This window comes from Centruroides sculpturatus, unplaced genomic scaffold (genome assembly GCF_000671375.1).
Source record: "Centruroides sculpturatus isolate CEXI.00-Female unplaced genomic scaffold, Cexi_2.0 scaffold6, whole genome shotgun sequence".
NCBI classification, from domain to species: domain Eukaryota; kingdom Metazoa; phylum Arthropoda; class Arachnida; order Scorpiones; family Buthidae; genus Centruroides; species Centruroides sculpturatus.
The window spans coordinates 548,026-575,592 of NW_019384869.1; the positions used below are offsets into that span (position 1 = coordinate 548,026).

Here is a 27,567-nt window from a genome sequence, read left to right on the forward strand (position 1 = left end):
CTACTATCGTTAATTTTCCTTTAGTTAAAACGCCAAAAACAAATATATAAACGTGAAGACAAATTAAGATATCATCTTCATATGTATTTGTACGTATACGAAGTAATTTCAGTTTTATTGGGATGAAGAATTGAAATTTTCAGAGATAATCATCCAGTTTAAGTTGGAAAGAATGTATTTCTCTGTTACTAGTTTTAACCAAAGATATTTATGATAAAAGTATCATCGAAACTCCGTAAAATAATAATTTTCTTGGATTAATTCCGGATAAACATAAATTATAAGAGAAAAATCATTCTGTAAAAAGTTATTTCGGTCTTATTAGTAAGGAGTTGTATTGGAAATTAAAGTTAGAAGAGATGCCTTTCTACTGTTTCTTGATTTGTTATAGGAGGTATATATATATATATTTTTTTTGTTTGTATGATATAAGAGTAATAAGAGTGAAAACTTATCTATAAGCATTCTTCGAAAGGGAATGTGATTTTTATTACTAACAAAAACAACCAATTTTTGTGAACTTTTACGAGGAAAAAAAAACGAAAAATTTATTTTACAAGCTGCGGAATGAAAGAACGTGCACATTTTTCTATCGTTGGTGGATGTAGCTCAAGAGAGAAAGCTCGGTCCCTTTATTCCCAGAAGTATACATAAAAATTCCTACTATACATGATCTTTAATACTACATTCAAATTTTTGATATGTACTTTTTTTTCTGATGACGAATAACTTAGATGCGATGAAGAACGTCTGTTCGGCCGTCTGTACAGAATTGACCCGATGCGGACGATGAACGGCTCCTGGCAACCTTCGTATCACAGTTAGAGGTGTCGGGATTTTGTCACCAAACGGACGTCTCGCTGATGGGAGGAGGAGCGTGAGAAAGTGTCGGATAGCTATTCTCGCTAGACGACCGCTGATTTGTGTACTGCTCCGTACCCGAAAGACCAAGAACACCTTCGGGGCTCGCTCTCTGCGTCATCATTTCGTGTCCACCTCCCAAATACGATGTTTCGCTGGATAGACCTGCAAATACACTTTCCTATATTCATTGCCATCGTTGGTCCTCGAACCTTCAAACGCGCTTAATTAAGTTACAGCCTGGCAAAGCGATTTTATCCTCTTACCGTAGAGAATCTAGCAGATAAAAAAAAAGAAACGACGGAAAATGCATAATTAAAGACAAAACACGGCTAATCCCACGGGCAATAAATCCGAAAAAGGACTAAGTGAGGGTCTATTAGCGTGATGTATTTCCGTTTTGTTTGGCAGAGGCTAGGGGACGTGCACCCGGAAACATTAACCTGGGTGTGGGTGGACGAGAGAAGCCGACTCGGCACAAAAAGCAATAGGAGAAGGGAAAAAATCCGGCATTGTTCGTTATCGTCCATTAATACCGATAAATTTTGCTTGACGTCCGAGTCTATTAAACTGGGCTATTTACATAATGAACACATTCCACGAGACAGTTTAACTGTCACAGGAAGAGTCTGGGAAAGGCAGCAGATGGATGGGACAATTAAGGAGAAGGGGCGAACACTACGACAAACCATTACGAGAACCGATATTGCCCAAAACTTTGCCACCAACTTTTTTTCTAGTAATACTTGGACTTTAACTGCTTCTACGGATTTAACTGCTTTTGCAGGTGCACCTGTCCTTTCGGATTTTATTTTATTTTATTTTTTTCCCCCTTCGTCTCTCGCAAAAACCAGGAAGAAACACTTTTTATTTTCTGCCAGATCGAGTTTTCTCGCGCTTTTTGGAGACGATAGACTGGCGTTAGAAGAGGACAAAGTTCTTACCTGTGCCGACGGTCGACAGCTGCTGGTCGATGGTGGGAGCGGAGGAATGGGAATTTGGCGCTGATCCAGCATTGATGTTGGGAGGAAAGGGTAGGCCGTCAGAAGGATGTTGTCCCGGAAAGAAGTCGTAAAATCCTGTTCGGATGCGGTAGAAGAGTATCGGGAATTAGTGGAATCCGTAGCAAAACTTGGCGCGAATCGCACGGTTAAAGAAAAAAATAAAATAGAAAAAAAACAACGTATTCGACCGATAGTAACCCATTTTATAAAAGTAAATTATGACCCATCCACCTGTTCGATAGATCTTTTTAAACGTGTTATGATCCGACTCCTCCGGATTGGCTTTAAATTGTCGATTTCTAACGCGGTTTGGCCAATCTTCCGCACCCAAATCCAAACTCGAAGTTGCAGTTTCTCACAAATTGAGACAAAAGTCTTTTTCGTTTTCCCCTCCAGTAGAACGCGTCGCCAGCACGTGTTGCTCGCTCCCCCCCATCGCCGCAGATGGAGAGGAGCGGAGGAGGGGAGGCTTATCTGGTCGCTGAAGCGCGAAATTAAACGAGGCATTACGGTTGGTCTTGGTTCCGCCTAGCCAATCACCTGACAGTTCCTCTGATCACAAGAGTCCGTTGGGAACGCGTTGCTACCAACTTTCCAATCGATAGAGTCTTCGTATAACTCCTATACATTCATTGTACACCTGGTTTCTGTACACACGCGCTACTTCTTTTTTTTTTTATTTTTTTGCTCGGCTCGATTCTGTCAACAGCTAACCCTATATAAAAAGATCTCTTTTTTTTCTACTTCCCCATCCCGCACGACAAAAATTAACTTGTGACCAAACAAGGGGGAGTCTGAATCTATTGCGAGGATGTCGGGAGTTGCACCTTCGATAATCTGTGTATGTGTTCGGCGAACCGGAGAAGATATTGCTGCTGCAAAAGAGTTATAAGCCGTATAAATGGTCAGATGCTATCGTAGTCACGCCGAAAACCGGCGGGGGATACTTCATATTCTACAACTCGGACCCGAGGGGAAGATATAGCATATCAATGTTGGTTAAGCACTGCAAGACCACAATAAAGCCATCAAGAGTACGGCGTGGGTGATGGAGGTAAGCGGCTCGGTAGGACACAACCTTATTAATAGTCGCAGCGGGTGCCTCTTCCGTGCTTAAGAAGTCCCGCTGAGTCTGTTCTCTAACCCGATTCCTTCCCCCATTTTGCCCAGTCGAATTGAAATTTATTTACTTTTATTTTATTTTTTTTTATTCCAGCACTACATTCACTATATTCAGATGTAAAGGAATGGCGGAGAGAGAGAGAGAAGCAATTTGCTGCCAGTCGCCGACATTAACCGTTTTTGTCCTCTATCCGAGCAAATCTAAACTCATCCATCACCGACTATCTGACAGCTCGGGGTGTAGATAGATAGATACCAGTAAAACACAAAGCTGTCCAATTATTAGCCGCGAACACGGCGGAGTCTCCAGATGGTGCAACTCCCGAACGCCGCATGACTTCTCTCCTTATTAAATTATGGAATCGGTTAGGTGAAGACGTTTTCCTACCTGAAAAGTAAGCGAAACCGGAGTTGGTGGATGCCACCATTTCCGGGCTGTCGTCCAGTCCGTCTGGGGACATTCCGGGCCGTAATGGCCTCATGGCTCTTCTCGGACTACGGAAGAAATGCCTTCTGGCTCCCAGAGAGCTGAGTTGTTTCATCCGCCTCTCCTTGGAACGGCGGTTCTGAAACCACACCTGCAAGAAACGCTTCCAATTAGAAGGCATTAATACTTTATCGCCGGCCATTAACACACTTTTCTAATTAAGATAACTAAGCGCCTACGACTCGTTTTACGCAACCTCTATAAAGTGGAAACCGGGACCCGGCACTCGGTTTATGGCGCCATGTTGTAAAACGTAATCCACTTCTTTATGAATTCTAGTTTTAACGAGATGGAGGGAAGTAGATAACGGTCGTACGGTAGCAATTCGGTGAGACGAGGTGGTACCTTTGCCACGCCAAAACAACGGGGGTTCCGCGGAAAAATTACAGGTTGAAAGCCACAAGCGCATCCACCCCTTCGACGGACGCTAGACTTTCATTAATTTGTGGCCATTCTAACACCGCCCGGCCGACGGTGCGTATATAACGCGCACCGCCATTGTTAACATAGGTGAGAAGACCAGTTTGAACGTGCGCCGTCCGGTCACGTGAACGAGCTCCCCTTTCCCAGGGAAGCGTGATTGATGACGGCCGGGGTCAGCGCGACTCGCGAACCGAATGACGTCGTCTCGAAACTTTCGCCGCTCCGATCACGTGACGATCATGCGAATGTTTCCTCTGGAAGATAGATGGTGACCGAAAGAGACGCCGGGTCGACGGTCCATCCATACTTGTCAATTGAGGTTACCTGAATTATATCTGGACTCCGGCTTTCTTACAATAAGTAATTACCGACAAACCGCCATCTTTTACCTTTCCTATTCGATTTAAAGAGTTTTGCAACTCTCCAACATCTTCTTCCATCGATTTTTAATTGAAGCGTGTTGCGTAACGGCAAGACCGTCATTCTCCCGGCTCGTTTTTATCACAAAGAGTAAAGGCAAAACGTCAACAGAAGTCAATAGAGTGGAGACACCGATTATCCCGCTGCTCCCTTAATTAACCCACTCCACTCGATAGTTGCAGATGGAGGGGGACGGAAAAAACAATTGGGGACGGACGAAGGTAGCCAAAAGAGCGAGTCGGTCCGCCCCGAGGGACGACGGCGACAAGTGGACGTATTAATCAGACTGCCCGTGACAAGGGGAGCGTCGGATGTTTGTGGCACGAGAACAATCGAGCGACACGACACCCAACGCGTCCCATTGTTCGCATTCACTAGACAAGCGGCTGAGTAGCCCCACTTCCAAAAGAAAAATGCCGAGCCCGAGGGCGCAAGTGGACGTCCGATAGGAAAATTAGCAAATTTCTCTTTCGATCGTCCACTCGAAATTCTCTTTTTATTCACCAAACAAGTTAGTTGCCATCAGTTTGCCGAGTCATAAACACAGATTTTACCACGTACTTAAACTCTTCCAGTTTGAAGATTACGGATGACGATTTCGGTTTCGCTTTGATTACTATTGCAGAAATGTATTTAAGGGGCAGTTTTCAAAAATGACGGTGGAATATTTCCAGCTTAAATAATTTCGGACTTTTTTATTTCCAGTTCTAGACGTCGACAAACCCGCATGACTCAACCTCCGTCATTCCCCCGTCAGTGAGATCGGAAAGGACGAACATATACAAAAAAAAACTAACTAGAGCAAGCGGGAGGATCATTTTTGTGACGTTTACACTTACGCATACGATTTTAAACCCTAAACGTGGCCGGTCTAGAAGTTGACTTCTTTACAATTAACGACAAACACTTGACTTTTGTGTCTAGCCTTAAAATTTTCGTTCGGATACATATATTTTACAAGAGGAAGTAGAAGCCAGTCGGATGATCAATGAAAGGAAAGTGAGAAATGCAAAAAGAAGAGCTGCCCGGCAGGTTGCTGGGTGGTTGGCAAGGTGTGGTGCGTCCGCGGCACCGCCGTGTCATTTTCCCGACTCGACCTATAATTTACACCTAAATCGTAATTGCCGGTTGGAGTGTAATCGTACACCGTCTGCTTTTTAATCTTCGGGCCACCGAACACACTTAATAAATATTTTGATAAGTGAAAACGGTAGTTGAGAAATCAATTTGGGACGCTCAATAGAAATGTCCAGACGCGATGTCCCTAGTCGGACCTCCCCGAGATGTGCCGTGAATGCAGGTTTTTGCTTTTTTTTCCCCTTCGTTTTCCCTTTCTTAAAACATAATTCTAAACCGCAATTATATAGAGTACGCGCCAATTTATATGGCAGTTTTTTTTCCGATCTGGCAAAATTTGGAATAAACGAGTCGAATTTAAACTGTAGAAACACGCGTTGGCCAGTAAAAAAAAATAATAATAATAAATAAATAAATAAAGAAAGAAAAAAAAATCATTTTACCTGAATGACTCTCATGTTAAGGCCTGTTTCCTGAGCCAATTGTTCGCGAATGTGACGAGTGGGTTTAGGAGTGGCCGCGAAAGCAGCCTTTAGCGTCTCCAACTGTTTGGCTTTGATGGTGGTCCTTGGACCCCTCCTCTTGGTTCCAGGCTGGTTTTCGTCATTCTGTTGAATCGACTTGTCGGATTTGCTGCTGTTGGTGGTGGGGGTTCCGCCGCCGGATCCGGTGCTTCCGTTGGAAGTGGTGCTGCTGTTGATAGGCGAGGCGGCCACCATGGAAGAGAGGGCTCCGCTCAGGTCAGAATCTCGTTCTACGCTCGATTCTCTTTCTGTATCGTGACAGTCCAATTCTAATTGACTGTCCACCTGATCGTCCAGTTCCTTTGTATCTAACGGAGAGTTAGCTGTCAAAACTAAAATTTACACAGAAATTAATTGGTACACGATGACAAACGAACTAAAATATCAAATTTACAACCGATTAAATTACTCTAACGTGGCTTAGGATATTAAATTCCGGTGGTGTTAAGTAATTTCGTTCCACTTAATTCGGAAGACCGAGGTTGTCTCCAAAACGAGACAATTAATACGGATGGCGAAGAGTAGGCGCGATGGGGTGGATGACAAACATCTGTTATCGTGTCGATCTGGAGGTCCACGTGGGCCCGATGTGATTCATTGCATCACGTGACCCGCGCCAGGGTATCCCTCCCTACCTACACGATAAGACGGGAAGGCCGGGATTAGTCGGAGGACGTCAATAGAGGAAGTGATAGCCATGTACGACAGACGGAGACACGCTATTGTCCCGCGCCATGTTTTATTCATAGCGTTATCTGGCAAAGCACGAATGTCCCGCTGTCTTATCTAAAAGCGATACTGTCAACACGTCCCCTACAATTATTTACTGGACCTACCAGTCTGATGATTCGCCCTCGCAAAACCGGATGAAACAATATCAAAAATCCCAAACACTTCGATTCCTCTTAATTAACTTACCTCGGATGTAAAGAAAATAAAAAGTTTCTTTGGTGCTGGCATCTTAGCGTAATTCAAACTAGCGAATCTCTTAAAAGTCAAAAAACAAAAAAGAAAGAAAGAAAAACTCGATAAAATCCAAAGACTTAACATGGAAAATTCATAAATTTCAATTGTATCTAGAGTTAATTATAGGCCTATCCGGTTCATTGACCAAATTAATTTGCTACGATCAATTTATCTTCGTAAGAGAGTTTCGTAGCCTATCCACCAGCTCCAATTTTAATATAATTTAACACCAAATAACGGCAAAATTTTATTCTTAGAAGAATTCCAAGAAATATAATCTAAAGATAACTTATATTTCTACACATCGGTAGGAAATTCTTTCCGTTTCCTTGCTAAACACTAGCTAAACACTTCCTAAAGGTAAACAATATCTTAAAAGAGATTCATTTCATTTTATTCATAATGATAATTGTTACTTTAGTTCCAATGCAATGTAGGTAACCCCTAAAGTAAAAACTATTGTACTGTACATGTTATAAAAGTATTAACAGAGCAAGAATAGAATCATTTTCCGTTGTTCTCTAAGTCGTACACAATTCCTGTTGATTTTTATGGTTATATTTAAAGATATTTGGGATTTTATGTTTTGTGCTGCGATCTACAGAAAATCGCGCGGAAGTCTCCCAAATCTGGTAGACGGATATATCGAGAAATTTCACATCTCTTACGGAGTATTTACGGCAGGCGAACCAAACTAATGCTTCTTTCCAAAGTCGTAACGGGCAAAGTTGGCGAACTCAATCCCTTGTTGCCAAAAGGGCGGATTTTGCAGAGGAGGAGAAAGTGGAGGGTTAACAAATAACGGCGGAACGTTCATCCAGACGCGTCCTTTTGTCCTGCGATGAAGTTTGCTTGTAAAACTGCCATCGTCCTCCGAGTTTATAGCCTTAAATGTGTTATCGGTTACCTGGGGTGGGGTGGGCCACCTGCAACCTCCCTCTGCGCTGTTTGCAGACGACATCGATTTTCCCGTTAGGCTTGTCGATAAACGTAATTCATGAGGAGCTCTTTTCACACAGATCGGTTTTTCATGACATTACAAGGGCAGTAACGAGGGGTGAACCAACGTTCGATGGGGGATTGTGTCGATTAAGCCGCTTCTGGCTCCCGACGGTCGGATTTCCTGGCAGTCTGCAGATAGGATTAGACTAGATTTCCTGACAGACAAAGCTTACCTTCCAAGACTGGGGATCAGGACGGATTTCTCGACAGACTAAACACACGAGTTGGCTACCGGGATTGGTCCAGACTTCCCGACAGATTCCAAGTAAGATCGGGATTAGATATCGCGCGGGGAGAAACGTCGAAACGCTCGGTTAGACTCCAATACAAAAGATGAAAAATTTGGAATCGGATGCGGCCAGGTGCCATCCTCCCATCCCACTAGGAAACGATAACTAGCCTCGGGTTTTCCCGTTTGTCTTTACCAGAAGAACTGCTTTTATGGGAATGCGATCCGAGTGTCTGTCAGATAGGCCCAGCTAATGTATCTGATTCCTATTTGCGGAGGATCAATTTTTCTTTTCATTCTTTTCAATCTCTGATGACGTCATCTCATCAAAGATCTTCGCTTCGAAAATCAGACGAAAGATCTGGCTGTTCCGATGCTGAATGCCAAATGCCATTTTCTGTTATATTTTTGCGCATTATGTAAATCTAAATTATGGAACCACTACTACGGTCATCGGCAAAGATTTTCCATACTTTTTTTCTCGGTTTGACTTCACGTTATCCATTTTCCAGGTCAATACGTACGGTACATGACCAATTCCCAATGCGCTCTTTGATTTTCGTTTAAAACCCTTCCAACATGCTTTCATATTCATTTTCCATTCTAATTAAAGAGAATCGATAATAATAAGGCATTCTACCGTCCAAAATTAAGCAAAATAATTTTATAATTTAATACCTCGATGAAGATGATGCCATTTTCAATCATTAAGAATTCCTTTCAAAAGTAATTTCTATTGATACAAGCCTTAATATTATCCATATTTTTTTTATATAAAAAACTACAAATTTGTACGAATCTTCGTCTTAAATTAATAATATTTAAAGATAAAAATATATTCATAGGCATCTTGATATTTTAAAATCAACTTTCTTGATGCGAAGAATTTAAAGCTATGATATCTTATATCCTTGTATATCAAGTCAAATTGTGTCATAAACGTGAAAAATCTGCCTTAAAAGTAATATTAAAGTAAGAATTTTTAGTCAGCAATTCAATACACGATCTTCAGCTTCTCAAATTATCTAGAATTAACTTTTAGAATAGAAATAGAAAGTAAGTTTTTATTTTTAATAAACTGTATTTATATAATTAAAAACTAATTTTATTTGATATATTTTGTAAGTCTAAGAGGTTTGCCCCATTGATAATTTTTGTTTATTAATCTATAAGAAAGAAAATCCTCGACTGGGCACGCATCGGATAACTTTATATAAGCATCTCTCTCTTGAGTTATCCGTTTCTTCTCTTAACAAGGTAAATGATGAATATAATGTAGAATTAATGACTTTTTCTTTTCTTAAAAGAAAGAAATTTGTAGTTGTTCGTAGAAAGTACCAATTTCTGAAGAGGTACTTTTATGAATGGCTACACCATTTTGCTTCGATAAGGATATCAATCGGGACGTGCTATTCCCAGTTCGCTTCCAAAATTGCCTTTTTTTTTTCTTCCTCCATCTTCGATCACAAACTTTAATTATTCAAACTTTAATAATGTATTTTCTTTTTTTTTTTAGTTTGTTTATTACATTTCGATCAAATTGGGAATTCCCTTCGTTTGGATTTTAACTTCAATTCGCTTTAAATGACTTTTAGATCATTATTTACATAAAAGATAAAGAAAAAACAGAGTAACGAGAACATAAATATGTTGTAAAAATGTGAAAAACATATTTTGTATATTACTTTGGATGTATAAAAAGTGATGGCATTTGGTTTCTCTATAATTTCTCCAAGGTAAGAAGATAATCAAGTTGTCTATGATGCGTTATGATAGAGATTACGATTTTTGACTTTATTTTAAATAATAATAGAGAAAAAAAAAGCAAAAATATCTCGTCAAAGTTATCGATAAAAAGTTTAAATGTATACATTATCTGGATTTTTGTTTAAATTTAAAATTAATGTCTGTGCAAGAAGTGTAACTTCTATTATGGATTCATACTACTATCGCTCATAATTACATAGTATAATGTTAAGGGCCTATCCATCTATAGTCGTTTAGTTCCGTTATTAAGTAAAATTATATAAAAAATATGGTGAAAATTTAATATTTTAGATAAAAGTTTTCAAAGATAAAAATTCAGTTATGTTTTTTTTACAATTTTCTTAAAAGATTTAACTCGAACTACACGAAATTAGCCTTAAATATTTTTTTAAATAAATTTTCATGAAATTTAACTATATTTAAAATAAAATGTATATTTAAATTGAAGAAATCTTTTTTAAATCTTAAACAAAAATTAACTATTTTTCTTGAATATAAACAATCGTTTACGCTCCACATTGAAATGTAAATATGTAAATGATGACTGCGCCTTACTTGGAATATAAAAACAGAAATAGATGGAGTTAATTATTGTATAAGAAAATTTGAAAAATAATAAAAAAATATATATATAATTGTAAATTTCTTTTCTGTATCTTCTAATAATCATTTTCTTCTACTCGTTTTGCAACCGAAATAGCAGAAATCAGATTGATCTTTCTCATATCTCTGAGGAGTTTATCCTGTAGAAATTTCTTTCGATCAGCCTTGACCACTAATTCCTTTCATCCTATTGTGGTCAACCAAGTAAGAAGTAAATTCTCTATCATTGGATCCTGTTTTTCCTCTGTCTGTTTCGAATTTAAATAGATTGCTACGTAAAAATGCACCGATTTCATTTACGCACGTTTTCAATGGGGGAACAAAAGAAAACTTCCTAGCTTTTTCGAATAGGAATTTTTTTTTTTTTTTGCCTTCGATTCGTTTATAAATAACTTTATTCATCATTAAGTAAATAGGATAATCTAAATGAATAGGAATTAAATCTGATAAAGAAAAAAAGCTCGTCCCATTAGCGCAATTAGGAAGAGTCCGTAATGATAGGTGTGAAGGAAGAGCGCTTTAATATGGAAAGTTGCTCGAACCGATTTGTCTTTGCCTCTTGTAATTAAAAGGTCGTTAAACTAAATGAATAGATTTTGAACGTCCTCACGAAAACGTGAAACTTCCTTTTTTTTTCTCTCTCTCTCTTTCCTTCACTACAATTCCTAAAATTGTCACGATTTCGGCCGTATGCGATTATCGTCACCTGTTCCACCAATTTAAGTTTTACTAGACGGTTGCAATCACATGTTTAGTATAAGAAAGGCTTTCGAATCTTCGAGATTTATCTTTTATTAGGTGAAAAACAAACCCAATCTCTTATAAAATTAGACAAGTTTAAGAAATCGAAAGCTCATTTTGTCTTGCAATAAGGGTATTTTCAGTGATCGATAGGGCGTGGTGCGGTAGTTGGGCCTTTCACTAAACCATGACACGGAAGGTGGAGTTGTGGTCAACTTACAAGAGGAAAAAAAAAGGAAAAAGAATATTTATCAGTGTCTGCCCTTGTAGAAAGAAAAAAAAATTGTATGTATAAGGAAAAAAAACTGCATGATAATTTGTTTGGAAACAATCGTCAACTGCACGAAGCGAAGTGAGGTTTCGGATTTCACAAAAGTTTCATCCTAACTTCGTGTCCAAGTGCATTGATCCGTGCAACACTGCCTAATCCTTAATCCCGAAAGATATTAAAACTTTTCAATCCCGGTTCGGAAGTGAAGAGGGGAGACGACAAGATCGTGTTACGACTGAACAAGTCTCGTGAGAAAAAAGAAACCCTAGATTAAGAAACTGGAAAGGTATTGGTAGATGTCTAGTACGGATCGTTAATTCCGACCGGTTGTTTTCTTTACAAAAATCGCTATTTTTCTTGCTAATTGAAATTTAATTGCTCGCAGCTACCGGCAGAAACAAACAGTGGAGGAAATTTTAATGCAAAGCTAATTACATTTACAAAACTTACGATAGGAAAGGTTTTACATATTTATAACACGCTCGATTACCATTTTTAGATTTCGATGCCATCTTACCTTGGTTATAACGACTGTTGAGATAGTCTTCTTTACAGATGAACCTGTTCTCGTCCAGGACGTAGAGTTCTTCCCCCGTAGATAACTGTTTCCGACACACCATACAGGTGAAGCATTTGAGGTGGAAAACTTTATTTCTCGCTCTCCTCACCAAGTCCGTCGGAGATATACCCTGACAGCATCCAGCACATTTCGTACCGTAACGCCTGAAGATATACAGAGAGAAAAATACGATCAAAACCCCTCCAATCACCGTTTGATGCAAATTATTAACTTACACTATTTAAATTAGCTAAAACGAATCAAAGACCGGTTTGCTTCCGGCAAAAAGCTTTCTAATTACCTAGTGCGGAGCCGCCCTAAGGATGGCTCCACCTTCCTTTGTTTTGCATATCTCGGATATAAGTAGGGAGCGCGTGGCTGCAGAGGATTAAGGGGTCGACGACGTGGCGGATGCCGACATTAAGGGATTAGACTGTTAAGTTGACGAGTGTCAAAGGACGACGCTTCGAAGCGTCTTGTCACCTTCTCCGCGCGACTGCTTTAAGGTTAAAGATCAGGTAATCATTTCATTGGACGACACTCATCTGGGGATCAGTTACTTCCATCAACGGAACGGTTATTAAAGCATCTCTCTCTCTCTCTCCTCCCCACCTACGTCTTGACAGATAACCGACTCTATCTTCTCGCATGTGAAACTGTCGTCTAAACAGAATATTTCTTTCATATACCTAGGTATATACACTCCTTATTTAATTCCGAAATGCCTCTTTAGATGCTTTTCTAGCTCTTCAACCGTTAAGAAAATCTTACTACTCAACCAAATATGTTGTACTATGTTTTCTCTAAGAACTGCGGGATGCTATCAATCAATAGTAAACTAGATACGTAACTTAACTATTAAATATCGATTACGGACGATGCTTTAATTTTTCGCATAATTTTCCTCTAAAAAGAAAAGGATTAAAACTACAAATAATAAGTGTTTTATATCATAGTTATAAACTAATCGACTGCTGAATTATTTTAAATTTTTATACACATCTTCCTAAGGCAAAATTTAAATTTCGTCCTCTTAGGACCTAAATTTTCGATACGCAAAAGAAAAAAAAAACTTCGCAATAATTCTATAGAAAAATCCCATCTTTAGAATAATATGTAGTTAGGCTATGCAGGAGAATAATTAAGAAATTGTTAAACTCGATTTTAATGAGATACAAACCTCTATCTTTACAGTTAGATTTGGCCTATGGCTTTATTTTAATTCATTATTTTTAAAGTATAATTAATAGATTGTTATAATTAGTTAAACTGTTTCCTACAAGTAACATTTCCTTTAGCCAGTTTTATAAGCAATAAACTGATTTATAGAGTAGAAAATTAACAATATTCGTGTTCGATAGATAATAATTAGCCATTATGAGTTTATTACTGATCATTACTTTATGAGAAAAATAAATAAGATTCCTATAATCAATTAATACATAAAGTAGTCTTCTTAATTTCTCTTTCTATGCGTTAAAATTTATGTTTTTCATTCTTACATTACGGTTTTTATAGATTTTACATGAACATAATTTCGTTTCTGATATAAAAATGTAGAAGAAAATAAGAAAGTGATTAAATAAAAAGTAAGTTAACTTATACATAGACAATCTCACTCTATAAATTTTTAAAAAAATACCCGTTATAAGAGGTAAAATTCAAAGCAAACTACACGAAAAGTCTATATCTAGCATTAAAATATACATTAAAAATAAAACAGAAAATACACACAAACGTTTTCCTAATAAATTAAAACTTATAAAGTTAACTGTCAGATAGACTTTGCTTGAGATTTTTTGCTATTTGAACTTAAATCTCTGCCCGAATTAGGCTCTTTAGATCTTATGAAAGAAAAAATTTTCCAAACGGATTTAAAAAATCTTGCTGTATTATTAGACTGGCTACGTTTTCGTTATATTATTTTGTAACTTAAAAATATATTAAAATCAATTATATACTGTATATATATATATATATTAATGGCAAGATTAATTTAAAAGATTTTTATAGCAATATAACTTGACGTTCAATTAGTAGATCATATACATTAAAAACATTTAATTTTTTGGGAAGAATTTATTTAGTACGTGACACAAAAATAAAGTTACTTAATTCTAAAATTAAAATTTGATCTCATAAATAATTAAAAATATAAGAATTCCGAAACAATTTTAAGGGAAATCTTCACGAACTTAAAAGACGGTTGCACCNCGAAATAACATAACAGTGATACTGGAGAGAGAATACGATTAAAAATTATATTTACAAATTAAAACCGGTTATATTTATATAGAGTATAAACTAGCTTGTAATTTTAATATTGAATCATATGACATTTAATTAATATTTTTCTTAATGAGTTATAAAATTATGAAATATTCCATATATTTTATAACATTAAATTCCTTTTCTTTTTTACTTTTTGATGCTTATTAATTAGTTTTTGTCATTTTTTTCTTTCCGAAGGATTCTTTCGTATCGATGAAAACGATGACGAATCTGATTTTAAACCGACTTTTACTTGTTATAAAGACGTAAATTAAGCATTTATTGTTGTAAATAATAATTATTAAGTAATATTAAATAAATATAACAGTTAATGATCGTATAAAGTATTGTTTTATACGAAAAATAGAGAAGTAAACCCAAGTTTTAATCACCCAAATCTAGTTTCAATACTAAAATCAATACGTTTAAGTAAATCTTATAGAAATATACGTTCATACAAATATGGCCTACACCTTCGGATTAAGTTTATATTAAAATAAATATTAAATATACAGTTTTTTTTCTTCTTCTTCTAAGTTTTGAACTTATATTACGATCTTATTTCTTTATTTTCCTAAAGCTACAAATTAATATTGATAGGAAGAAGTCTTCTCGGAACAATGGGAAAATTAAAGAAAATAAATAAATAATAAATTAAACATGAAAATTTATTCACATTTTTCTATAAAAATAAGTTAAATTCGCATATAAATTTAGATAAAATTAAAATTAAATCATCGTTTTATTATCGCAACGAATATTATTATTTCATTTTGATAGTAAATTCGATGATTCTATCAGTTTAAACAATTAGTATTAAATTAATATAATCTAAAAGTAATTTTATAAGTTGTTCGAAATATTAATTTTAATTATAATTAGTAAAGATCACTTACAAAAGATTACAAATATTATAATTTGGAGAATATATTATTAAATATTTTATAGAATAATTAGAAGAATTCTTTCACGAGAGTCTGTCATTTAGCTTACTTTAAAGATAATATGTCTCTCTCTCTCTCTCTCTCTCTCTCTCTCTCTCTTAATTGTGAAGATAGACTTTAAGTTAAATTTTGGAGGAACTCATTTAGAGATGCAAAAGATCTTTTTAGTCCTCATTTGAGTTAATTGTGCTTTAATATTAATACGATTACACGTAATTCTACAACCATCTTTTGCCATCGCAGATTAGGATTCGAACACGATCCATCCACCATAATTTTTCATGGACAATACGGATTTTATCACATTCACTGAACCTATTTTACTTAGATTAGGTCTAACTAGAATAGAAATCGAAGGCAGTCTATAACCTTTATGCGATGATGACTCGCGTAACAAATACACTAATTCAATATCAAGGAATGTTACATTTCAATAATTAAGGCCATACGGTAGATAGACTATTTCATTTATCATTATTTTCAGATCAAAGTACTCGTATTACGTACGATGCATACTAAGATAAATAAAATCTTCGAATCTATGTCATTTACTCTTCGTCCATTAGCCGGCATGGGTGCTATTAAACACGGCACAGTTCGAGGAATCATATACGATATTTTTCATATATTTATTCAAATCGTCGAGATATTTTACATATTCGGAAACAAGACTTTAAAAAAAAAAGAGTTTTTTTTTAAAAAACAAACATACGAATTCGTCAAGAAATTCATTCGCATCTTCAAACAAAATAATAAAGATTATAACAAGTAATTACTGATTTAACAAGTAACTTAAAAATAAAGCGAAGATCAGCTTATTAACAGAAATAATTTCCTGTTTTCGCTTCCAATAATTTACTGAACATTGAAACGTCTTTTACAATTGTTTTTGGATGTTTTTGACAAGTTAATTTGAAAATGTCCCGCAGTTAAATTTTAAATAACGCGCCCGACGATAGATTCGGACATGTTTAATAAGAATAACAAAAAGAAATAATAAAAAAAAACAAAACTTATTAGGCGAAAATTCTGATGATCATTAATAAGATTTGAGTAGAATACATTTATCCTTTAAAATGTAATCTAATTTACAACTCGAATCTACTATTTCCGAATCAATTGTATGATGTTGTTATGTTAAATACTTTACAGAAGTTTGTAAAAGCATTTCGACTTCCCTTAAGCCATGTTCTACTTAAGATCTTTCAGGAAGTTTTATCCACGTGACTTCTTAACTCATCCGTCCTCTTCATTGTAAATTGCCTGAAGATATTGACCCGCTTAAAACAGTTTGATATTAATTTTCTCATTCGAATCTACGTAGTGGAGACTGAGGCATACAAACGTATAAAATATTTTATAATTTTTTTTTGTTTTTATTATTATTATTTTACATTTTAAATTCGGTAATTAAATTAGATTCATTCTCGGAAATTACTTTAAAAGATATAGATGCCGCTTAGGCTAATTTTTACATACGTTTCTATTTTTGTAGAAAATTGCCATTCTTTCTAGGAAAGAATTACGTACGAAAATAATAATTTGATCCCGTTTGAAAAATAGTTTTCTATGATAATAACTACATACTTATTAGTATTCTTCTCTGTTAAGTTACCCATGCATATGCAAATTTCATAAACTGTGTTTTTGAACTTACGAAAATTCGAACTTCATATTAAATGTTATAAACATGTTTAACTTTCTTCTTCTTCTTCTTCTTCTTCTTTTTCTTCTTTACAATTTAATGGAAACTTTCTGTAAATTTTTTTCAATTTAGATTTCTTCATAATTTAACTCTTCTGATGGCATTTTGAATCAAGTTTTAAAAATGATGCTAAAGTAAAAAAAGAAAATGTCGAAGTAACCAAAGGCCTATACAAATCGAAATAACATAACAGTGATACTGGAGAGAGAATACGATTAAAAATTATATTTACAAATTAAAACCGGTTATATTTATATAGAGTATAAACTAGCTTGTTGTTCGGGCTATTGTTTTAAGTTTATCAACTAAATATATTGAAAATATCTTTAAAAAAAAAAAATAACTAAAAGTAACACTTTGAATTATATTTTATCCAATATCCGAAGCCGTTTTTTCTTATAATTTTAAACTATAATCTCCGAATAGGCCACGATATTCTATGAAATTAAGCGCAATACTTTTGAATAAGTATATTCTACATACGAGGAGAAGCGACAGAGTAATGCATATAAATCTCTTATCAGTAAAAAAATAAAAATAAAACTAAATTACTACATATAATAAAAATAAAGACGAGAATCGAATGTGGTTATTCTCTAATAACAAAAATCTCGGATAATCCGGTTTTGCTTTAATAGGAGCCGGTTAAACGGGATGTTAGTTCACTTATCTTCGGGCGACATGTCATCTGAATTGTGGTCTTTGACATTTTGATCAGAACAAAATCAGACATCGATCATGGTTTCTCAGCAGTCATGATCGATGGCTAAGTGATTTCAATGATAATGTAGGTCTATCTGTACAAATATTATCCATTGGAAGATCACAACCACTCGCGATTCTCTAACAAACAGGTATTTGTCCATTTAATTTTGTATAGACTCGATTCGATTTAAAATTCATTTTGGAAGATTAATTTCTCCTGTTTTTTTTTTTTTAATACTGGAATTTTTCTTTCAATATCCATAAATATATTCTGAGACCGAGGGCATTTATTAAAACGATAAGATAATCATTTTTATGGGAAAATGTAGTCGTTCTTTAAACATTTCTTCTTAAAAAAGAGATAGACCAAGTAGGCAAAGTATCTTTACGTTTGATTTCTATACAATTTTAAACACTATTATTACAGAGAGATATCATCTCATGCGAGAAAGAACTTTTTTCTTTCTAAATAATCGACTATTTTACCTATAAAGCTACAGTTTTTGCTTACGAAATCGACAATTGCATCCTTACTAACACGTTTTAGTCATCACAATTACTAATTTATGATTTAAATATCATATCCAAAATACAAATTTATCTATTAAACAGCAATTTAAAACTATTGTGAGAAAGTTTAACTGGTGACAAAGGTCAAAAGAACAAGAAAAGAGCGAGCCAAAGAATAAAGGCTGTAAAGGCAGCCATTATAGCTATTATTTAACATTGCCAACTCTGCTTTCATGTGGATTAATAATCAAACGAAGTGCTACTCGAGCAGATTACCCATTAAATCTGATAAATTTGGCTTCTCTCTCTCTCTCTCGTTTACTAGACGATATTCTTAATGTTTTCTAGATAAATGAATCGGAAGACAGATGAATTAATCGAAGCAGACTGATCTTGTTTAATAACCTATAATAAACTGGTCGCCTGCTCTTCGCTACTTATATAAAATACATATTAATAAGAGTTATAATGGTTTGGATCGCGGCCTACAAAGAATTTCGTAAAAACATTAACTTTATAACTAAATGAACTGATTCAATACTTGTAGAATTCTAAAACTCCTATATAATGAAAGAAGATAAGTCAAAAACCTTCTAACGAAGTATGGCGCATTTTCAATGCTCCTGGAGATAAAATTTAGTTCGTTTGGAGCTTAAAACTCATAATTATCTCTTCTAAAATTCTATAAACTATTCTGCATAATCTACGGATCAATTTTGTGAAGTTTTAAAGCCATAAATCTACAAAACTTATCATTTTTTGCTGCATTATAACACCACAAAAGAGGGATACGCTTCATGCATATTCCCTTACGATATACTGTACAAGATATAAATATAACTTATTTCTATATAAAAATTCTTATACAGAAGAATAAAGTGGATGTAGAAAAGTCTAGTATCTAATATCAACACTTTATGGTGTCTTAAAACAAAAAAAAAAATCGTTATATTNATTAAAGAGAATCGATAATAATAAGGCATTCTACCGTCCAAAATTAAGCAAAATAATTTTATAATTTAAAAACTATTATTTCTAAACTCTTCGATAATAAAATAACAGATCAGATTCACTCTTAAATACTTAAAATATGATAGATTTTGTTTTCGAATTCCTAACATGCTTAACGTTTAACAAAAATTCTTTCGATATATCATCATAGAAAATTTCTCGGGTGTATCGAAAGCTGTGTTTTTTTTTCTCTTCCCTTTTTTTTTTACTCCCCTAAAAAAAATCTAGAAACCAACTTACAGTTTGTAAAATTCATAGTAAATTTTTACATCTTTATATGCAAATATTTGTTTTTTTCCATTTCTCCAACATAAGAAAATTTTGTTTTAAATTGAAAATGGGCAATTCGAATATCTCGCGGACCAATTTCTTTCATGTTACATTTTTTTCTTTCTTTTTAAGAAATTACTTAGGTATATTGGTTCCTTATCATAAGAATCAGATTTTTACGTCCTTCACAGTTTTCGAGAAGTTTTTCTCCCATAAGTTTTCTATTTGATTAAGAGCGTTGGGGGTAAGAAGAAGAAGAAGACAATGTCCAAAAATCGAATCTTTACAACAGAAATCACTTAATTATATTTGAATAAACAAACTTATTCCTGGACTCAATATAAAGAAAAGTTTCCTTATCAAAGTTTATCTACGATTATTAAGATTAAACACTCTTAAACTACTTTACTACCGTTATAATTTTAACAACCGATATAAAATATATATTTGTATGGACAGTAAATTAATCGTTGTATACATAGTATTGTCATCTTCTCACATTACCTATCAGATTATTAATGTTTAGCTATCAAACTATATATATATTAAACTAGTGAAATCATAAATTAATGATATATAGTTAAGAGCTACTGTAACTATCATCAATTTAGAAATTTACTGTAAATGAAATTCAAAAATGATCTTTAAATTGTTTCTTTTGGTTATTTTTTAACCTTATTTTTAAATTTTAATTCTATAAATTTAAAAAAAAAAATTATCTAAAAACTACAAAAATGATACAAGGATGATGAATTTCCGAATTAGAGATAAATAACGTTTACGTAAAGATATTCAGGAATAATTTTAAAGTTTTTAGTCTACGAAAATGTTTCAAAAATCATATAAATCTTATGGCTTTGAAGGATTTTTAAAATCGCTTAGTCTGAATAATTTCTAAAGTTTTCAAGTTACGAAGAGTTCCTTAAAATCTTCCGATTCTAGATAATTTCTACCAAAAATTCTTGAAAACTCGTATCAGTTTAGTAATTTCTAAAATCTCAAGACTCCGAGAAATTCTTAAAATCTTGTTCCTCTAAGGAACCTTTTGAAAATATTTACTATAAAACAAAAAAAAAAAAAGAATATAATGTTAAGAGAAGATCGAAAGAATTCATAATATACATCAATTTTATCGTATTTAACTTCACAGTATGACAAACTCTGTTTCCAATTCCCAAAACGATATTTGCTTTATCGATTTTAGGCCATTTATACAATTCATAATTAACAAATTCTGCAACTGTTGAGAAGAATTTAATCGTATATTTTTACCAACGAAATATTATTATTTTTTTTTTTCTTTCTTTTTATCGAGAAAAAAAAAAATATTCCAACCGTCACTTTCTTTCCAATGTCATTTGACATTTTAAACTATACTTCGTGTTTAAAAAAAAAGATATATAAGATCCTATACTCGTGGTATGTTTATAGTTTATCCTATTGAACTACAAAAACATGTAGCCACGTTTCTGCCACTTATAAATGATTATTTAAGTAAAATTGATATTTATGTACTGAAATATATAAAAATAAAAAAGAAACCAATAATTTAAAAAAATCGATAGAAAATCTTGTGATAAATAATCGTTAGATTTACCAAGAGATATAAATTCTATTGATTTTTACAAAAGGATAAATAACCATAATTTATTTTTATCTATACTTTTTATTCCTAGGACTATATTTATTACAGAGATACCCTTACGATATACTGTACAAGATATAAATATAACTTATTTCTATATAAAAATTCTTATACAGAAGAATAAAGTGGATGTAGAAAAGTCTAGTATCTAATATCAACACTTTATGGTGTCTTAAAACAAAAAAAAAAATCGTTATATTAATATAAAGACGTATTAAGCATCTAATCCGTTCTCTTACAATGTCCAAAAATCGAATCTTTACAACAGAAATCACTTAATTATATTTGAATAAACAAACTTATTCCTGGACTCAATATAAAGAAAAGTTTCCTTATCAAAGTTTATCTACGATTATTAAGATTAAACACTCTTAAACTATGCAAATTATTAACTTACACNGAGTATTTTATTTGCAGTTTTATTTTAAATACTGTATTTTTTTCCCTCAAAAAAGAAATATGGTTTAAAAAAAACCTTGAATAATTTATCTTATTTAACTGTTATTAATTGAAGTTAAATTTAAAAATTAACAGTTTTTAGCAAGTTATTAGTTTACAAAAGGATTATTATAACAGCAAATTTTCACAATTGTTTATAGAATTTTTTTGTTAATGTATGAACCAATCAAAAGTAACCCCACAGTTAAATAAGTTTTAATATATAGATAGATAAATAACATTACATCAACTTGTTTATATTTTGATTAAAAAATATAAGTAGTAAACATTTGCTATGTTTTAAATCTTGTTTTCCATATAACAGAAGAAAATAACTATAAAACAAAGCAAAAGTGTATATATATACTGTATATAGCTCCTATAAGTAAATTCCAACTATCAAAACAGTAACTAAATCATATTAGTAAACAATAAACAGATTCTAATCATCTTGAAAGGATGAATCCTATCAATTGGGTATACAATAACATCATCTATATCTTTATTATTTCTATTTATGATCTAATTTAACAGAATTTTTCCTTAAATAAAAAGATGAGGAATTAACCTTTAGTCTATATGTATTTGTCAATATCTTATAGTTAAAATTATGTATGTACTTTGAAAGGAATTATAGGCTATATTTGAAACTCCTGATTTTTAAATAGTTGAGTTATAGGCAACCACTGTAACTTATTTCTAGAAATAGTAAATTTTTAGAATTTAAGTACAGTATAGTTTAATTTTAACAATCTAACATATTCAAAAACAGAAGGTTAAACTTGAAAAATATAAAACTTCTTATGATTCATCATAATTTACATAGAAAATGAAATTCTATATATTATTCATCACAAAAACCTATTCTAACAATTAATGCATAAATTTATATATTACAAAAGCATATTATTAACAGCACTTAAACTCAAATGCATTTTTAATTATTAATAATATAACATATTTGTTTTTAAGCTCTAATCAAATTATATTTAAATTTAATGTAGTATAAAACAACAATATGTAATTCTCCCATAAAATACAAAATTTAATGCTATATTATGGGTCCTAAATTATAGCAAAAGCAGTTTTATTTATTTCTCATTTTATTATTAAACAATCTAATTCATTAATTTTAATTTATAGTAAGAGTGATTCTTAAAAATTCATCCATCTCTTTATATAATTCTTTATTTTAAATTACACTTTCTATCAATATTTAAAAATCTTAATGTCATTTAAGTAAAACTTAGTTTTATTTTTCTTCTTTTTTTAAGTGAATTTAAGGATGCCAAACTACTTATTAACTGAAAGAGGTCACTTTTATACAACATTTTTTAACATGTCAAATTGCTTATCTTTCTGATAAGCAACTCTTTCAAATAATCATCTTCTTCAAAACAAAAATTTTTTTTTAATATATTTATTTTAAACTTTCATAAATCTAGAAATCCTACTTATGATAATTAAAGTGAATGACTTTATAATAACAACAATAATTTACTAACTACTTTTATTATCTGCATTTAATTCAGATAATTATGCCATAACCAAGTTAAGCTTGGCAAGTTTTTATAGACAAGATTCTGCTATCTATACCTATTAATTTCTCATTTGTCACATTTAAGTGATTGGGGAAAAATCTTTTTTAAGTGGAATTACATTGAATATCATTCTGTAATATTAATTTTCGCGTAAAATATTAGAGAAATTTAAAATTCAATTTGTTTGGATACTTATAAAGAGTTAATAATGTCATTTATTTTCTTTGAAGAATTAATGGTGGGCTTGAGTAAAAAATATTTACTTGCTGCCATCAATTTGCTGCTGCTATTCAGATGTGCAAACTTAATTTCACTTAAGCAAAATACTGTAAAGATTCTTTAAAATCTTTTTATTATTATTATTATCTTTAAATAAACTGCATTTATGGTTTTAATGAGAGGTATTTAAATGGAACAAAACATTAAAACATTTAAAAATCTATCAATAATTAATAGCAATGGGGGGCAACTTACCTGTGGTCAGCCTGTAAATACCTGTGTAGAAAGTTGCATAGTAATATTCACTTGCAAATAATTATCTTTGTCTTTTTCATTTTGACCGCGTGCCCACTGCCCCCAGCTAACTTTAAGGGGAGGAAACCTGAAAAGGACTTTGTGTGTCGTTGAAAATGTTGAATTGTGATGGATGAAGTTGGTAGTCTACTCTGTTTAGGCCTAGCTTCTATTCTCTCATGAAACTCATTGCAAAGACTAAAATCTTTTCAAAATAGATGCTTTCATAAGAACTTAATATATTTAAATTACTGTGTATGCATTTCATAACTCTCAAAATTATAGGTCTACTTCGCATTAACTTCATCCATTAGAGTATTTTATTTGCAGTTTTATTTTAAATACTGTATTTTTTTCCCTCAAAAAAGAAATATGGTTTAAAAAAAACCTTGAATAATTTATCTTATTTAACTGTTATTAATTGAAGTTAAATTTAAAAATTAACAGTTTTTAGCAAGTTATTAGTTTACAAAAGGATTATTATAACAGCAAATTTTCACAATTGTTTATAGAATTTTTTTGTTAATGTATGAACCAATCAAAAGTAACCCCACAGTTAAATAAGTTTTAATATATAGATAGATAAATAACATTACATCAACTTGTTTATATTTTGATTAAAAAATATAAGTAGTAAACATTTGCTATGTTTTAAATCTTGTTTTCCATATAACAGAAGAAAATAACTATAAAACAAAGCAAAAGTGTATATATATACTGTATATAGCTCCTATAAGTAAATTCCAACTATCAAAACAGTAACTAAATCATATTAGTAAACAATAAACAGATTCTAATCATCTTGAAAGGATGAATCCTATCAATTGGGTATACAATAACATCATCTATATCTTTATTATTTCTATTTATGATCTAATTTAACAGAATTTTTCCTTAAATAAAAAGATGAGGAATTAACCTTTAGTCTATATGTATTTGTCAATATCTTATAGTTAAAATTATGTATGTACTTTGAAAGGAATTATAGGCTATATTTGAAACTCCTGATTTTTAAATAGTTGAGTTATAGGCAACCACTGTAACTTATTTCTAGAAATAGTAAATTTTTAGAATTTAAGTACAGTATAGTTTAATTTTAACAATCTAACATATTCAAAAACAGAAGGTTAAACTTGAAAAATATAAAACTTCTTATGATTCATCATAATTTACATAGAAAATGAAATTCTATATATTATTCATCACAAAAACCTATTCTAACAATTAATGCATAAATTTATATATTACAAAAGCATATTATTAACAGCACTTAAACTCAAATGCATTTTTAATTATTAATAATATTTAATTAAAGATTACACATTATATAACATATTTGTTTTTAAGCTCTAATCAAATTATATTTAAATTTAATGTAGTATAAAACAACAATATGTAATTCTCCCATAAAATACAAAATTTAATGCTATATTATGGGTCCTAAATTATAGCAAAAGCAGTTTTATTTATTTCTCATTTTATTATTAAACAATCTAATTCATTAATTTTAATTTATAGTAAGAGTGATTCTTAAAAATTCATCCATCTCTTTATATAATTCTTTATTTTAAATTACACTTTCTATCAATATTTAAAAATCTTAATGTCATTTAAGTAAAACTTAGTTTTATTTTTCTTCTTTTTTTAAGTGAATTTAAGGATGCCAAACTACTTATTAACTGAAAGAGGTCACTTTTATACAACATTTTTTAACATGTCAAATTGCTTATCTTTCTGATAAGCAACTCTTTCAAATAATCATCTTCTTCAAAACAAAAATTTTTTTTTAATATATTTATTTTAAACTTTCATAAATCTAGAAATCCTACTTATGATAATTAAAGTGAATGACTTTATAATAACAACAATAATTTACTAACTACTTTTATTATCTGCATTTAATTCAGATAATTATGCCATAACCAAGTTAAGCTTGGCAAGTTTTTATAGACAAGATTCTGCTATCTATACCTATTAATTTCTCATTTGTCACATTTAAGTGATTGGGGAAAAATCTTTTTTAAGTGGAATTACATTGAATATCATTCTGTAATATTAATTTTCGCGTAAAATATTAGAGAAATTTAAAATTCAATTTGTTTGGATACTTATAAAGAGTTAATAATGTCATTTATTTTCTTTGAAGAATTAATGGTGGGCTTGAGTAAAAAACAAATAATAAACTCATAATTATGGTTGTATTTTGTAATTATTAATTAAAATTAAAAATTAAAAAGCAAACAGAGGTAAAACTTGTAACTGAAAATTGGGTTTGTTCTAATTCTGTCTTGTAAATAAATAAACAAGTTCAGCAAACTCGTTATAAGTTTTAGTAAGTAAATTTCAAAGATTAAACAAGTTGGGTCAATTAGTTTTGTCAAAGAGGAGTCCTCCGACCGAGTTGACATTAGCTGAGAATCATTTTGACATGATAAAAGTGTTAAAATGCTAATTGCCTCGTTTATTTTGTTGTAGAACGTGACATAAAGCCCTTTCTAGCATATATTTTATTTGTCCACTGCACAAATTAACAACAGAGAACCTAATTAATATAACGGCTTTTAACAAATTGGATAAGAAAATAAGGTAGAAAATTTTACTGGAAATGAATATTCAGCAGTTAAGTTTAGAACTGACCTTGGTCATTCCAGTTAAAACAAGTCAGCCAGCGTGTGAAAACAGCTGATAATAGGGATTAAGTGACCCCCTCACGATTGTCAATCACGGTTTCTAATCCCTGCTGGGAGTGGCATCCTTTGCTTTCCCGACCACGTGTACCCGATGTAAAGATACTTAAATGTGTCACCTGTACGCGTTTAAAGCTTAACTTAAAGGCTTCTAAACTAAAATCTACTTAACTGTCAAAATATCGACCCTAGGCCGGTATAAAGTGTTCCAACCCATTTTAAAATGTCAGAATTTTGCCACTCGTCAGATCCGTAAAATATTTACGCTGTTAATATAGGAAGATGGATAAATTTTGGCTTTTAAATGTCATTAACCCGATAACGATCTAGATATTAAAATGCTCCCATTGCATTTTAACAGTACTTTAAAAGATGGGAAAACGACATCGGAAGCTTTATAACCCGTTAAATACAACTCTTGTAAATAATTACTAGAAACGTAAGAGAAGGATGGCTTTGAACTTACTTGAAGAAATCGTTTCTGCAGTAAATTTTCCCATCTCTCGAAAAGCACTTCTCTGTCAAATTACATTTGCAGTCACAGCACTGGACACACTTAGCGTGCCAAGAACGGTCTAACACATTGAGTAAAAATCGGTCTAGGATGGGACGATCACATCCGGCACATTGCACCATCTTCATATTGGCATAACAATCGAATTAGCACCCACACTCGACGACTGTCCGATAGAAAAAAACGAAGGTAATTTTCCGGCCGAAATGCTAATGTTCGTGTAGGAAACTGGCTGGTTTGACAGGCAGCGTGCACCTCGCTATTGTACACATGGGGTCAGTCGATGCGGCCTACGACGGAGCTTACACGGTGCCATCTGCGCAGACGGGCTCGTCACCCCGGTACCTAGCTTCGCAGCAGGAAATTTATTTTCCTCTTCGTGGCGTTAAGGCGGGACTAGCGAGTGCCTATCAAACTCAGTCTCACTCTACTCTCTCCACCGCTCGCCTCACTACCACTGGTTGGCTGGTTGGGCTGAGCCTTCAGAGTCAAACGCGTTCGCCGGCTATCTCGCTCATTCTCTCTACTTATTCTTTTGTTAAGATTTTTTTTTTATCGGGAGATATGTCAAACTTGCCTGTTTGTACTTCAACTCGATTCTAATTTATTATTCCGATGGTCATTGCCTTTGTACATATGCAAAATATAAATATAAATATACCTTTGAGATGCTTTTCTTTTACGTTTAAATGCGAGTTAGAGACGTAAAAAGTTTCTGGATTACGTTACGAAACGAGAGTAATTTTCGATAACGACA

General features: G+C 32.6%; 1 protein-coding gene across 1 annotated transcript; it reads right to left on the reverse strand.

Moving 5' to 3' along the window:
* Positions 1-532: 532 nt before the first annotated feature.
* Positions 533-27,319, reverse strand: LOC111630866 (LIM/homeobox protein Lhx1-like). The gene is made up of 6 exons (XM_023375027.1): positions 26,763-27,319; positions 12,015-12,220; positions 5,838-6,250; positions 3,376-3,565; positions 1,806-1,940; positions 533-1,026 (listed from the first exon to the last, which is right to left on the reverse strand). Exons 1-6 carry the CDS (start codon positions 26,936-26,938, stop codon positions 842-844), a joined length of 1,305 nt encoding a protein of 434 aa, XP_023230795.1. The 5' UTR covers positions 26,939-27,319; the 3' UTR covers positions 533-841.
* Between the last annotated feature and the right edge of the window lie 248 nt (positions 27,320-27,567).

What these genes read in the sequence shown, in the direction of transcription:
- LOC111630866 (XM_023375027.1), bottom strand. Translation starts at nt 26,938, where the DNA reads ATGAAGATGGTGCAATGTGCCGGATGTGATCGTCCCATCCTAGACCGA. An exon ending in TTAACATGAGAGTCATTCAG is followed by an intron (nt 3,566 to 5,837) that starts GTAAAATGATTT and finishes CGTTTCTTGCAG; the next exon opens with GTGTGGTTTCAGAACCGCCG. An exon ending in CGGTTTCGCTTACTTTTCAG is followed by an intron (nt 1,941 to 3,375) that starts GTAGGAAAACGT and finishes GCATCCGAACAG; the next exon opens with GATTTTACGACTTCTTTCCG.